This window comes from Vipera berus, assembly GCF_964194415.1.
Source record: "Vipera berus genome assembly, chromosome: 4".
Lineage (NCBI taxonomy): Eukaryota > Metazoa > Chordata > Lepidosauria > Squamata > Viperidae > Vipera > Vipera berus.
The window spans coordinates 86,863,136-86,877,895 of record NC_138206.1 but is presented as its reverse complement, the minus strand read 5'-3'; the positions used below and the strand labels follow the sequence as shown (position 1 = coordinate 86,877,895).

Here is a 14,760-nt window from a genome sequence, read left to right as displayed (position 1 = left end):
AGGGCATGACCTACAACTTGGATGGCATGCTTTCCTATGGTACGGGAAGAACAAAATTCACAAATACTTTTAAAACCAGTATGTAAGAAATGCACTGCTTTTGTCATGGGAAAAGGTAAAATTAAGAACTTACATGAAAATACCAGGATGGATTTCAACAATGGAGGCATCTGTACACCCAAACTTAATTATGAGAAACTTGTGACTTATAAAGATATTTTGAATACTGATGGGAAACCACAAACTAAACAAGAATTGGAAGAACAAGGCATTGAATTATCATGGTGGCTACACCTGCTAATGCAAATGAGATATGAGAAAGTTGAAAAAATATATGGTTTTTACAAAGACCACACAACGTTAGACCAGATACTATTGTCATCAGATGACAAATGGACAAAAAATTTGGGCACAATGTAGAGCTAGAAAAATGGCAAAACCTATGGGAAAGAAACTACAAAATAACGAGGGCAGCTACTTATAAAGAAAATTTATATAAAATGTTCTACCGTGTTTCCCCAAAAGTAAGTTCTTGTCTTACTTTCTCTTGAACGGGAAATAACTTTATGTATGATTGACTTGTGAGGCCGGTGTGTTGTGTGCAATTAGCTCACATGGTGTAACAAGATGGTGGGTTTGTTGTCACTGTGAGTTGTGGTGGGGGGGTCACAAAGGGAGGCTCAGCTAATCTCAATGTATACATGGTTGTACTTTGACAATAAAGGTTCATTCATTCATTGGGTTCTGAAATAAGCACTAGGTTTTACTCTCAGGGAGGGCTTACTTTTTGCCCTTACTGGTACCAGCAGGCTGCGAGCGTGCGGGGATGGGGCGGGGCCTGTGCATGGGGTGGAGAAGCAATGTGGAGAGTGTGGTGGTGGACCAGGTATGGTAACAGTATGGCCGTGCTGGGTGGCAGCAGAAAGGGCACTGAGGCTGGCATGGGATAGTTGGCCCAGATCCGGAGTGCCGACCTGTTGCCAGCCTGCCAGGGCCCTTCCCCAATGGCCGCCAGTGGAACCACACCTTTGGGCTGCTTGAGCGCCAGCCTGCATGCCTACTCAGTGCTGCAGGTGCTGGGCTAAGGGCTGAAGCTGGCACTCTTTGGGCCCTGGCAGGCGCTGCAGCTCTCATGCCGCCTGGGTGCTTTTGGTCTCTACTGGATGCTCCCACTGGATCTCCTTCCACCTGGCCAGCTACTGCTGCCGCCGCCATGAGGTAAGACAAGGCAGGTGGCAGGGGGGTGGAGTTGCTTCCCTCCGCCTGCCAGGCACCTGCCTAACCTGCACAGGGTAAGGTTGCCGCGCCTGCCCCGCCCAGATGCCCTCGCCTCCCCCAAGCGCTTTTTTACTGTACTAACCTGTCTTCAGCTGCATTGCGTTTCTCTGTTCGCTTCTCAGCCTTTGCTGCGTGTTTGTGGAACAAAAAAAAAGTTCAACCAGTCTTTCTAAATTCTTGCAAGATCTCAAGATCTCTCACTAGCTTTCTATTAGTATTTGCATGTCTTAAAATGTCTCAATTTCTTGTCTTTACTAAACATTCTGCAAAAATACACTAAAAGCCATTGTCATATTGGATTACGACCAGAGAGACCCAAGTTCAACTTTAACCTGAACCTGCAACCTGGATAACTGAGCCAGTAACTCTCTATCTGTCTTGAGTTCCCATAGGAAAAAGCACTATACAGGTGAAACTCAAAAAATTAGAATATCGTGCAAAAGTTCATTTATTTCAGTAATGCAACTTAAAAGGGGAAACTGATATATGAGATAGACTCATTACATGCAAAGCAAGATAGTTCAAGCCGTGATTTGTCATAATTGTGATGATTATGGCGTACAGCTCATGAAAACCCCAAATCCACAATCTCAGAAAATTAGAATATTGTGAAAAGGTGCAATATTCTAGGCTCAAAGTGTCCCACTCTTAATCAGCTAATTAAGCCATAACACCTGCAAAGGGTTCCTGAGTCTTTAAATGGTCTCTCAGTCTGGTTCAGTAGGAATCACAATCATGGGGAAGACTGCTGACCTGACAGTTGTGCCGAAAACCATCATTGACACCCTCCATAAGGAGGGAAAGCCTCAAAAGGTAATTGCAAAAGAAGTTGGATGTTCCCAAAGTGCTGTATCAAAGCACATTAATAGAAAGTTATGTGAAAGGGAAAAGTGTGGAAGAAAAAGGTGCACAAGCAGCAGGGATGACCGCAGCCTGGAGAGGATTGTCAGGAAAAGGCCATTCAAAAGTGTTGGGGACTTTTACAAGGAGTGGACTGAGGCTGGAGTCAGTGCATCAAGAGCCACCACACACAGACGGATCCTGGACATGGGCTTCAAATGTCATATTCCTCTTGTCATGCCGCTCCTGAACAACAAACAACGTCAGAAGCGTCTTACCTGGGCTAAAGAAAAACAGACCTGGTCTGTTGCTCAGTGGTCCAAAGTCCTCTTTTCTGATGCAAACACTTTTGCATCTCATTTGGAAACCAAGGACCCAGAGTCTGGAGGAAGAATGGAGAGGCACACACTGCAAGATGCTTGAAGTCCAGTGTGAAGTTTCCACAGTCTGTGTTGATTTGGGGAGCCATGTCATCTGCTGGTGTTGGTCCACTGTGCTTCATTAAGTCCAGGGTCAACGCAGCCGTCTACCAGGAGATTTTGGAGCACTTCATGCTTCCTTCCGCAGACGAGCTTTATGGGGATGCTGATTTCATTTTCCAGCAGGACCTGGCACCTGCCCACACTGCCAAAAGCACCAAAACCTGGTTCAATGACCGTGGGATTACTGTGCTTGATTGGCCAGCAAACTCGCCTGACCTGAACCCCATAGAGAATCTATGGGGCATTGCCAAGAGAAAGATGAGAGACATGAGACCGAACAATGCAGAAGAGCTAAAGGCCGCTATTGAAGCATCCTGGTCTTCCATAACACCTCAGCAGTGCCACAGGCTGATAGCTTCCAAGCCACCCGCATTGAGGCAGTAATTGCTACAAAAGGGGCCCAAACCAAGTACTGAGTACATATGCATGCTTATACTTTTCAGAGGTCCGATATTGTTCTATGTACACTCCTTGTTTTATTGATTGCATGTAATATTCTAATTTTCTGAGATTGTGGATTTGGGGTTTTCATGAGCTGTAAGCCATAATCATCACAATTATGACAAATCACAGCTTGAACTATCTTGCTTTGCATGTAATGAGTCTATCTCATATATCAGTTTCCCCTTTTAAGTTGCATTACTGAAATAAATGAACTTTTGCACAATATTCTAATTTTTTGAGTTTCACCTGTATAAAAATTGTCGACTTTCTCTGGTATTTTCTCATTTATGTATAATTTTCAGTTTTCAGTCTATTGTCCATGTGAAACACAACTACCTTGATTTTTCAAGCATTAATTTTCAGAGCTATACTCCTTACTGCATCATTCTATCTAATAATCATTGCAAATTGTTCAGATTCTAAGCTTGATCTGCACATAAGTACAAAAGCATTCACGCCTCTAACATTACCACAACCATTATGAAAAAGACTCTCACTTACAAGAAGTGATCTTGTCCAATAAAATATTCAGGTACTGTAGCTGCTTGAAAAATGATTGACTTATGTCCCCTGTAGAGATGATATTCTGTAATTTTTTTGGCGTCCAATAAAATAAAAGACTGCATTTTAGTGGAAAATAAAACTGTGAAAGAAGGATTCAGTATGATGTATTCTGTTTTGTCATTACCTATGAACTGAGTCAGCTATCTTACATTCACTAATAATAGAAGAAGTTAGTGAAAAACAAATGAAAAATGGCTCAAATGAGTAGCTGCTGCAAAGGATACATTTATTTATTTGTTTATTATATTTATATCTAGCCTATCACTTGATAATCAGGACAGCTTATAACAGTTCAAAGAATTCAAAATGTAAACAAAAACAAAAACATACCAAAAACATATGAAAGTAATCAAAAAATCAATTCAATTCAATTAACAATTAAAGAATCAAATCAATTCAGTTAACAGCTGGGGAATGAAAGGATTTATAATTTGATTTGCATTCTTTTAGCGAGTTGTTAGCACTACCTGGAGGCTTATCTGTGTCTTCATGGTGACCTGAGTAGTGCAAATGGGTGTGGGGCCTTCTTTCAACAGTTCCAAGAAGGCTCCACACCCATTTGCACTACTTAGGTCACCCTGAAGTCACAGATAAGCCTCCAGGTAGTACTAACGACTAGCTAAAAGAATGCAAATGAACAACTGTCTGCAAGGAATATAAATGCTTTCATTCTCCATCATCCAGTCAGAACTGAAGAAGCTTCTTGGATGAGAAGCGAAACGTCTTCAAAGAAAAACAAAGAAGTCCAGTTGCTTAGTGAAAAAGCATCTTTGGGTTCCTTTTGAATACATACATCACTGTTTCTCAATCATGGACTTTATCCTGGCTGGGGAATACTAGGAGTTGAAGTCCATACATCTTAGAGTTATCAAGAATAAGAAACACTGACATACACAATTAATAAGCAGCAGGCAAGCTTTGGTGGCTGTGTGGTTGTGAAGCATGCTTTTGGGGAAGGTATAAAGGAATGCATGGATGATCTTGGGGAATGAGAGGGAAGAGAGGAAACAAATAGGTAAGAGAAGCAGGAGCCCTCAGTGGCTTAATGGTGAGAGAAAGAATCTTAGGAAGGACCTGCCTTATTGGATCAAGTAGTTAAAAGTGGCACCAGGAAACATGTATTTTGAGACTTGCAAGATTCTGTTACAATGAAGTAAAATCACTTTCCTGTCTGTTTCCTGTCTGGTTTACCTGAGAGGGCTGACAGAGGGTGAGATACCGTAATATAAAATGATTGGAATCATTTTCTCATACGTATTGGTGTGGCTGGGTTTTTTGTTATTAAAAAATGAATATGTTGACAACAAAACTGCCAAAAATCCTTTGTTTTAGAATTTAGATTTTCAAGTTTAAAATATCTAATACCTTATAATATATTTTTGAAATTTCTCTCATTTTTTTTCTAAGGAAATGACCCACACTTGGCCTCCACCTATTTCTGCTGTCCACACACCTGGCAAAGTGGAAAAAAACAACTTTCTGTTCACAAACAAGGTAAATTGCTTTAACCCAGTCATCATTTTTCTCTATTCTGACAAGGAGCACTTTGCTGCAATTTTCGGACAGGCAGTTTTGTCAAAAAATAAAAACACTTTTCCTTGTTTAATGACTATATTTTGTATTTGAATGTGAATATAAACAAATGGTTCGTGAAAGCAAAGAAATAAACTATATTATCAGAGGTTTTTATGGACTTTGCCGTGATATGTGTGGTAGCATTGAAGAGAATTTTGCTAGGATCCATTTTTGGTAGTAAAACTCTGCAGTTTCTAGATAAGAAATAAATAGCAGAAAGAACAGATAGTTCTAATATATGTTGCTTATGAAAATCTGGAAGCAACCAAGCTCAGATACCACAAGGACTCCATATTTCTGAAAATTCTTATATAAATAGGAGCTTGGTTGCTTACAATTTTATTAATGAAGTTTTCCTGGAACTAGTTTGCTTCTGCTTCTTCCAGGATATATTTTGCTTTCCAGCCAGCAGCTCTGAAAAATCTCTAATGTTTCTTCTCCAGTCTTAGCTTCCAAGACCTGCTGGGTCAATGAGATATATTTTTATATTTAGATAGATGAAGACAGAGGTATAAATAGGAACAAAGATAAGGAATACTTCTGTTTTTAAAAGTATGTATTACAGATATTCTTAAAATAGAGGTTTCACCTCTGTTTTTTATGTAACAAGCACAAATTGGAGAAAATTTTCTTCAGAAAAATAATTGAAACTGCATAAAAGAATAGAGAAAATAAGTCTATGTCAAAACTATCTCTATTAGAAGAAATTGTTTGTGAAACTTCTATATATTAGTAAGAGTTGCAAATTTTACAATTTTAAAGTCTGATTCCAAGCCAGGAGAGACACTGAAAAATAAAATGGAGGTTAGCTGCTTAGGAAAGAAGGTGAGTAGAACCGACAACAGCATGTAGCTCTGAGGCAGTTGACAAAATAGAGTTGATAGTAGATAGGTTTTTATACATTCTTTGGGGCTTTGTGTTTGAGATGCCTGTTTGTTGTGAAATGTACTTTGTCCTGTGCTTGAGTGTGCCCTTTTAGCATTCTAATTATTGTCACCTGACTCCCATTGTGCCTGGGAGGTCATGCCCTGTCCTTGGAGCTGCGTGTGGAATGTAGATTTTAGGAGTCTTTGTTTTTCTAATCCCATCAGTTTCAACCTTCTGTAGAAGCTGTGGCTGAAGGCATTTTGTTTATGAATACGGTGGCCCAATCTTTCTGAATGGATTATAAAATCTCCATTCCTAAAGATTAGCTTTTTCAGGTTTCTGCTTGATGCTGTTTTCCTATAGCATGAAGACTTAGGCAGTATTCTGTCTTTAAGATGTCTCTCCCTTTCTCCTTTAGGGAAATGTAATATTCTGCTTCTTTTAATATTCCCCAAAATATTTCATTCTCAAGGAAAGGGAGGGGGGCTTCCCACATTGGTATTCTGACTACATTGTTTCTGAAAGATTTAACTCTCATTTTGTGTTTCCTAAAGAGAGCAAAACAGTATTCATTAAATGTATCAAAATTAAATGTTGAGTTTAAATACTGTCTTGTTTTTAACTGAGATTGTTTAAAAAGAACCTTTAATGGTTTCTCTTTTTTACAAATTATGGTTAGCTTGTTTATTGAATTATTTCACTTAAGAGAACTTTACATTTTTTGAGAAAAGCACAATCAAAACTTAATGTTTTGTAAATTTGCCCAGTGATGGGCCATACTAATTATAACTGTTCAGCTTGAAGTATCTTTGAGTGGAGGCCCCCAACCTTTTGAGCACCAGGGACCAGTTCTGTGGAAAAAGGTTTTTCCATGGACCAGAGGGGGCGTAGTTTTGTGTGCTACCTGTATCCAGCAAATGGACTTTAGTTGTTTGCATGGACTGGTTTCTGGCATGCTGCGGTGCCAGACTGGGGGTTGGGGACTCCTGTCTTAGAGGACAAACATCCTGCAAAATGGCCAGCACCTGGTCTGCTGGTGCCCCGTCCCTTTAAAACCTCTCTCTAGCCAGCCCTGCAACTGGTGGCTATAATAGCTAAGTAGAGAAGCAGCTGGGGCTGGCAATGTTGGAGTTGTGGTGTTCATTTGGGAAACTAAAACAACCTGAAACAACCTAAGGAAAATATAGTTTGCAGCTACTATTCTCCAGAAATAGAGTTCACAAAGAGAAGTAGTAGTAAAGAAACAAGTTGTAATAGTATAGGGGAAGAATGGCATAGTAAACTGTGAGTACCAGTCTTTTAGTACTTGTTGGTGCGTTGCCTAAATCCAAGTGTGCTTGTATTGGCTCTCTGGGGTTACTAACCTGAGTATATATAAAGTAACCTGTGACAAAGTCTTTATATGGAATTCTCTGTTTTCTCTCTAGTGTTTGGAACATGGCTCAAGATCCCAAAACAAACAAACTCACTTGGAATTCCAGCAACAAAGTTTTATTTAAAAAGAAGCATTTGCAAAGGCTTGGTGAGCTGAAACACACGTAGGACTCCAGCCACACCTTAAACAGCTGTTTGACACATTTTTATATCCTACCCCCCCATGCAGATTCCCCCCTCCCCTATCACTCTCAACGCCCCTTGTCTAATCATCCAATAAACTAATCTGGACCACCTAAAACCACTATCCCCTCCCATGTTCCAGGAAGCCCCTTTGTGCACGTCTTATCACCATCTAATTTTCTGCTAATAAAGCTTGGCTCCTATAGTTATTTATTTCCTGTGCTTGCGATTTCAGTTAGCCAGCAACTTCTGCTTTTCTTATGTGTATATAGTTAACTTGTCTGAGTTTATGACTTTCAGGTGGTTTCTCCTACAGACCTTTAGATTTATTAGAAATTTCTGATTAATAATCTAGTCTTGTCAATCCACCCTTTCTTTTCTTTATCCTTTCAGAAATTTATAGAATATTTTCAACAAACTATTCAAGAATACACTTTGCATATATGGGTTACAGTTTATACTTATATGATGGCAAGCAAGCCTAAGATATAGTAACCCCAGTTTATAAATGAGTTTACATCCAATCTGATAGTTCTTGTTCTACCTCTTTTTGACTTTCCAGTGTCTGACTTTCCTGTTGGTCTTCCTCATCATTATCCCTCAAACACATCATTTCCTCATTTTTATATGGTGGGGGTTCTCTGCCATTTAGTAATGGCAGTTCCTATTTATCTCTGTACTGATTCTCTTATAAAGGGGATTATGCAGCAGCCCAAGGCTACTAAAACTCCAAAAACTGCAATAAAAGAAGTGATAAGTGGCACCAGTATATTCTTCCATTTCCCAAATCATCATTCTAATATTCCTGTTATTGAAGTGTCTATTCCACAGTTGGTGGCCAATTCTTCTGATTAAGGTAGTTAACCTTTGCAAAGCCCTGGTTATTGGGCTGTGTTATTAGGAATGAAAGTACAGCATCCTTTTTTTCCTACCATTACACAAACACCTTTCTCTGCTAACATGTCTAATGTTAATTGGTTCTCCCAGGCCATTCGACCTGTATGTTTGATTAGCTTGTATACACCTTAAATCTATCCATTCTATATCCCGTGGAATTTGAATATCACTATCACCCAAAATAACTGAATTTAGGTCAGGTTGTGTTTTCGCTGTCTAAATTTCAATTTCTCCTATAATTGGGTATGTGGGATAAAGAGTATGTCAGACCTTTATATATTTTTAACCAATCCTCCACTATTACTATGTCACAAGGTTCTTCACAGGAAAAGACTGGTCCACAATCACAACAGTGATAACAACATTCAGTGATACAATTGCAATCACAGAACCAACACATTATATAGAGGTTTGTAGAATGCAGAAGTCCACAGCTTCTTCTGGAATCCTTGGATGGAATAAAATAGGTCACCACTCAGATCGCAAAAGCCAGAAAACTCCTGCAATGAGAAAAATCACAAACAAACCCAGGCTATTATTTATTCACCCCACAATGACCACATCAGTTTTTGATAATTTTTATTCACAGCAGGTCTTCTCCAAGAATTATTTTCTACTCTTTTGGCTCCACCCTTTTTCTTTCTTTCCAACTGCTGTTTCAGGAGGACTTGGTAGGGACCACCCCAAGCTGAAGTAAGTTTTTCTTCACACCAGCTTTCTATCAGGACCCAATCACCAGGATGAAACTTGTGGACAGCAAACTCTAATCAAGGTGTCTGGGCTTCTTGCTTCCTGAGAAAAGACAAAGCAGAAAACAGCCCCAGTATCTTATTCTTTATAAACATGTCATTAGTTTCATATTGTGGAATTTCCACCTGAGGTAATTTAAAATCATCGTGAATGCATTGAAACAGCCTCACCACTAGATGTTATAGAGCATTTTATTTATTTGTTTACATATCATATATTAACTAACCATTAACCATAGAAAAGTATCAACCATCCCTCGCTTCAGTGGCTGCTTCTGTGTCCTAGCTATTGCTTTATTCAACATCCGTCTCCCATCTGGCAACATTCACCTCCCATTTTCTTCTACTTCCCATTTTCATTATGTCTCTCTTTTTCCCCCAACTACTTTGCTATGAACAAGTGCTTACTTCCTTTCGGCTTTCTGATTTTAAATTACTCACACTTGATAAGAAATGCTAACCACCAAGACTTCCCCAAATGTCAATTTTAGACAAAAATGCCACTGGCTGCCTTTTTCCCCACACTTCTGGGTAAAAAAACCCCTCCCCTAGCCATTTCTTTGTCCGTATTTACAAACATTGCTTAGTAAAGAGCCAACAAAGGAGCACTCACCAAACTCTGCTTGAGCTTGTTTGCATACAAATCTTTATTCAAAACAACACAGCTCATTTATAATCCCCAAAATTTTCTCAACTCCTTCATTTTAAAAAGGATTGAATTACAGTTCCTTCAATTCTCTTAAGTATTATTTTCTATCAGTGTGCCTTGCACATAGACATAAAAATATAAAATAATAAAACAACAACAAAAAAGCAACTCTACAAAAATATAAACAAGCTTAAGGTATTCTGAGTTACTGAAATAGTTTTGTATCAAACCCTAGTATCAACTCTTTGCTTTTAATATAAATTTAGTCAAATTCCAATTTAATCAGATTCCATTCAAATGGAAACAAATTTCCATTAAAATTCCATTTCCGTTAAAACATTTACAAATCTAAGCAAAACAATTCAGAGTCATTTCTTTTGGTTGATGGATATATAGGTGTATTCAACTTCTTCTCATATTTCATTTATTTTTTAAAAAACTTTTATTTCTTGTTCAACTAAAACTTCCTTTATTCAACAATTACTGCCTCCTCTTTTGAATAAAAAAAATTAGAAACTGAAACTGCAAGAATGGGTATTAAATTTCACATCCACCCTGCCTTCCTCAAACCAGAATCAGACACCACTCCCCCTTTCCTTTCTATCTCTCTCACTCTTAAAGCAACACAGCCAGCAAAGGGGGGGAGGGGAAGAGACAGGAAAAAGAAGAAGAAATTACACAAAAATCTTACCACTAACAAAATAGTTTTCTCTTTTTCACAGGCATTTTCCATGAATTCTCTCACATATCCTCCATGGGACTCTTCTCATGCAAACGCTTGGTACTGCCTTTGCATTTCACTTTTACAACAACAAAAAAATCTCTCTCTCTCTCTCTCTCTCTCTCTCTCTCTCTCTCTCTCTCCCTCTCTCTCTCTCTCTCTCACACACACACACAGACAGAGGATCAGCATACCCACACATTCACTTCCATTCAAACTGCTTGCATAAACACTTTCACATACAGATATTTTATTTCATACTTTCTCGTGACAAACCAATAAATATTATAATTTCAAGGAGCTGTTCAGAAACCAATGAGCTCCTCTTTTTTTCCAAAGCTCTTTGTTTTTAAATAAGGCCTTTTTATTAATTATTATTATTAGACACCACACAGACAGATGCACGTACACTACACTATATTGCCTGGGATCCAACAGACATATAAACTTATTTTATAAACCTATATGCTTAGTGCTTGACATAGCCAATTTTTAAAACTTCCATATTTTGAGCAAAATGCACTAGTGCTTTTAATAGGAGCTGTTGGCCACTCAAAATAACAATATTGAGTCATGGTACCTTTACTCTTATCCCAGGTGTATTTTCCAGATGAATCCATGCCATCCTGCTAGTATTTAAAACAGCAATACTTTATCATAATACTTTTACTTTTGCCTTGAGTATATAGTTTATCCTGCCAACCTTGCCCTAAGGCAGGGCTTTTCAACCAGTGGTACGAGTACTACCTGTGGTACATTGGCACCTGGCAGGTGGTACGCGACCATCCTAGAAAACTGGTAGTGGGGGAGGGGAATGAGCTGAACCAGTGGTAGCACCACACAAGCCTGAGCAAAAGATGACTGGAGCTGCAGGGCTGTCAGGGCTCAGCGGAAGCGCCAGGATCAGCACCAGGCTCCAGCTGGAGCTTGGCGCTGATCCTGGCGCTTCTGCTGAGCCCCAAAGAAGCGCCGATCAGCTGGAATGTTGCAGCATCTCCAGGGTCTTGTGATTTACATTCAGATGCTTGGCAACTGATTCATATTTATGATGGTCACAGTGTCCCAAGGTCATGTGAAGTGACCAAAACCTGCTGCAACCACCCAGCAGACGGGGGGAATAAAAACCAAACACCCCTCCACCCCACCCCCACTGCCAATCCTCAACAGAAATGCTCACAACAATGAAAACCTCAGACAGGAGGAAGAGCGCCGCCGGGCGGGCAAGCAGGTGTCTTGTTCAGCTGTGGCTTGTGGGGCACTTTTTTCAGTGCCATTATAACTTCAAACAGTCATTAAACGAACTGTTGTAAGTCAAGGACTACCCGTACTTCATCACTTTTTTCCTTTTTTTGGTCATTAAGTTTTTGACAACTTGCTAGGTGACTGGTGGTACTCGGATGTTGGCATATCCTAAAAGTGGTACAATGGGTGAAAAGGTTGAAAAGCCCTGCCCTAAGGGACTTTCCATGGGACACCTTATCCCCTTACTGGCCTTATTGCCCATGACTGATTTTTCCCTGCCTATGACACCCCCAACATATGCAGTCAACCTATTACTTCTTTCATATGTACGGGATCCCAGATTGATCCCTAATATTTTTACGTTCTATGCTCCCGCCTGTCCAGGTCTCACAAACATATCAGTCCTACATGCCCAGGTGTTTTTGTTCCCTTTTGCCACTGTCCCTGCCCAGAGACTTTTTAGCAAATACATACTCACATAGGGATTGGCAAATGAAGTAATTAAAACTACCTAACTCAGTGGCCACTGAGTTCCCTCATCTATTTGTTTTTGTCCCCAAATAAAATAACAGTATTGAATCATCAAGTCTTTATCTAAATCTTTTACTATTCTACTATAAGGAGGATGATTCCATCCACCCAGGATCTTACCCAGGGGACTGTGAGGAGGGTATGGAGACATTATCTCCTTTCCCCACATCTTCTAGGTCCCCCTTTTGACCCTTATGAGCCTTCTTGGAAGGTTTATAACCCATAGGTGGTTACCGTCTGGTTCTGTTAGCCAACTTGCAGTAGTCAACTCGCTGCAGGACAACTCATCACGGCCAACTTGCCACAGGACAGCTTGCTGCAGGACATGAGTTACACTAATATCAAAGAAATAGTGGAATAGAATCATTGAAGAAAGGATGCAAAAGGAGGGACAGAATGAAATGTGAATGGCAAAAATTAAAATAATTGTTATTTACTTTAAATAATTAAATAAAATTATTAAATTGTCCTGCAATGAGTTGTCCCAAGGCAGTTGGCTGTGGCAAGTTGGCCGCAGTGAGTTGTCCAATTCTGGACATAGACAGAAGCTGGGTTGACAGAAGTATGTCTGATCTCTTGATGGCCTCTGATCTAAGATATATTTACAAAATTATTCTCTCTGCCTGAGAGACACTGGCACCTTGCCAATCTCAGCCCTTTCAAGCAGTATACTTATCTATAATTATAAGATTTATAACCAATTTTAGTCACACACATGCACGGCTTTAATCCCTTGACAGCTTCACTTTATATGAAATTTCAACAGATTATCTCTGTTCATTTGTGAAATGAAGAACTACTCACATCTAGATAATTAGCTTTTTAAATTTGTGTTTAAACATATCTTGATCTATCCAAGCATGCTGAAGCACTGCCAACCTGTATTTTATTTAGTTATTAGTGTCTGCTTAAAATTTACATTATGTTGTTGTTGTTAGTTGCAAAGTCGTGTCTGACCCATCACAACCCCATGGACAATGTTCCTCCAGGCCTTCCTGTCCTCCACCATCTTCTGGAGTCCATTTTAGCTCACACCTACTGCTTCAGTGACTCCATCCAGCCACCTCATTCTCTGTCATCCCCTTCTTCTCTTGCCCTCAATCTTTCCCAGCATTAGGCTCTTCTCCAGTGAGTCCTTCCTTCTCATTAGGTGGCCAAAGTATTTGAGTTTCAACTTCAGGATCTGGCCTTCTAAAGAGCAGTCAGGGTTGATCTCCTCTAGGACTGACCAGGGACTCGCAGGAGTCTTCTCCAGCACCATAGTTCAGACTTCTCAATTCTTTTGCATTCAGCCTTTCTTATGGTCCAACTTTCACAGCCATACATTGCAACTGGGAAAACCATGGCCTTGACTATTCACACTTTTGTTGACAGGGTGATGTCTCTGCTTTTTAGTATGCTGTCTAGATTTGCCATAGCTTTCCTCCCCAGGAGCAGGCGTCTTTTAATTTCTTGGCTACAGTCCCCATCTGCAGTGATCTTGGAGCCAAGGAAAATAAAATCTGTCACCACCTACATTTCTTCCCCATCTATATGCCAGGAATTGAGAAGGCCGGATGCCATTATCTTGGTTTTCTTAATGTTGATTTTCAAGCCCACTTTTGCACTCTCCTTCTTCACCCGCATCAAGAGGCTCTTGTTCCTCTTCACTCTCTGCAATTAGAGTGGTATCATCTGCATATTTTAGGTTATTGATATTTCTCCCAGCATGTTCTGAACCAGCCAACTACCGGCCTTGTAATAAGGCAAACCCCTGTTCAAGTAGTAGAGACTGGAGAGCGTCTGAGGCTGCAAAGCGTCTGCCAAGTTTAATTCACAAGCAAAACAACAGAACAAGAAACACAAGAACTTGAATCCTCAAGCGGAAGGGTTGCTTTCAGCAACCAGCCCCTCCCCAAACACTCCTTTTATTTAGAGTTCAGGGCGTGGTCTCCCTGTGCCTCCTCCCGAGGAGTCCCACAGCCTTTCTTTGTTTGTTCCTGCTCGACTGCCTCCTGCGTCGGGCGTCCTTGAACAGGGCCAGCTGTGGGTCATCATCCTCCGCACTATCGGGCTCACGCAGCTGAGAAGAGGGCCCCGGCTGGGAGCTCTGTCAAGCCTGCAAGCCATCATCAGCCGGTTCGTCTTCCACACCCTCCTCCTCCCCCTCATCTGAGTCATCCGATACATCCGAGCCGGCTGCCGGGCCCACAGGCTGGCCCTGAGTCACAACACAGCAATCTTAATTCCAACTTTTGATTCATCTAGCCCTGCCTTTCTCATGATGTGCTCTGCATATAAGTTAAATAGGCAGGGCAACAGTATACAGCCTTGCCAGACTCCTTTCCCAATTTTGAACCAATCAGTGGTTCCATGTCCAGTTCT

At 40.4% G+C, this 14,760-nt stretch overlaps 1 protein-coding gene across 1 annotated transcript in view; it reads left to right on the top strand.

Moving 5' to 3' along the window:
• The window catches only part of AFF3 (ALF transcription elongation factor 3), a gene marked incomplete at both ends in the record, with an annotated part of 268,945 nt that overhangs the window by 135,053 nt on the left and 119,132 nt on the right, over positions 1-14,760 (top strand). Inside the window, one exon of the mRNA XM_081326388.1 lies at positions 5,016-5,102. Within this exon, the coding sequence (XP_081182514.1) occupies positions 5,016-5,102 (87 nt within the window). The remainder of the gene's footprint in view (positions 1-5,015; positions 5,103-14,760) is intronic.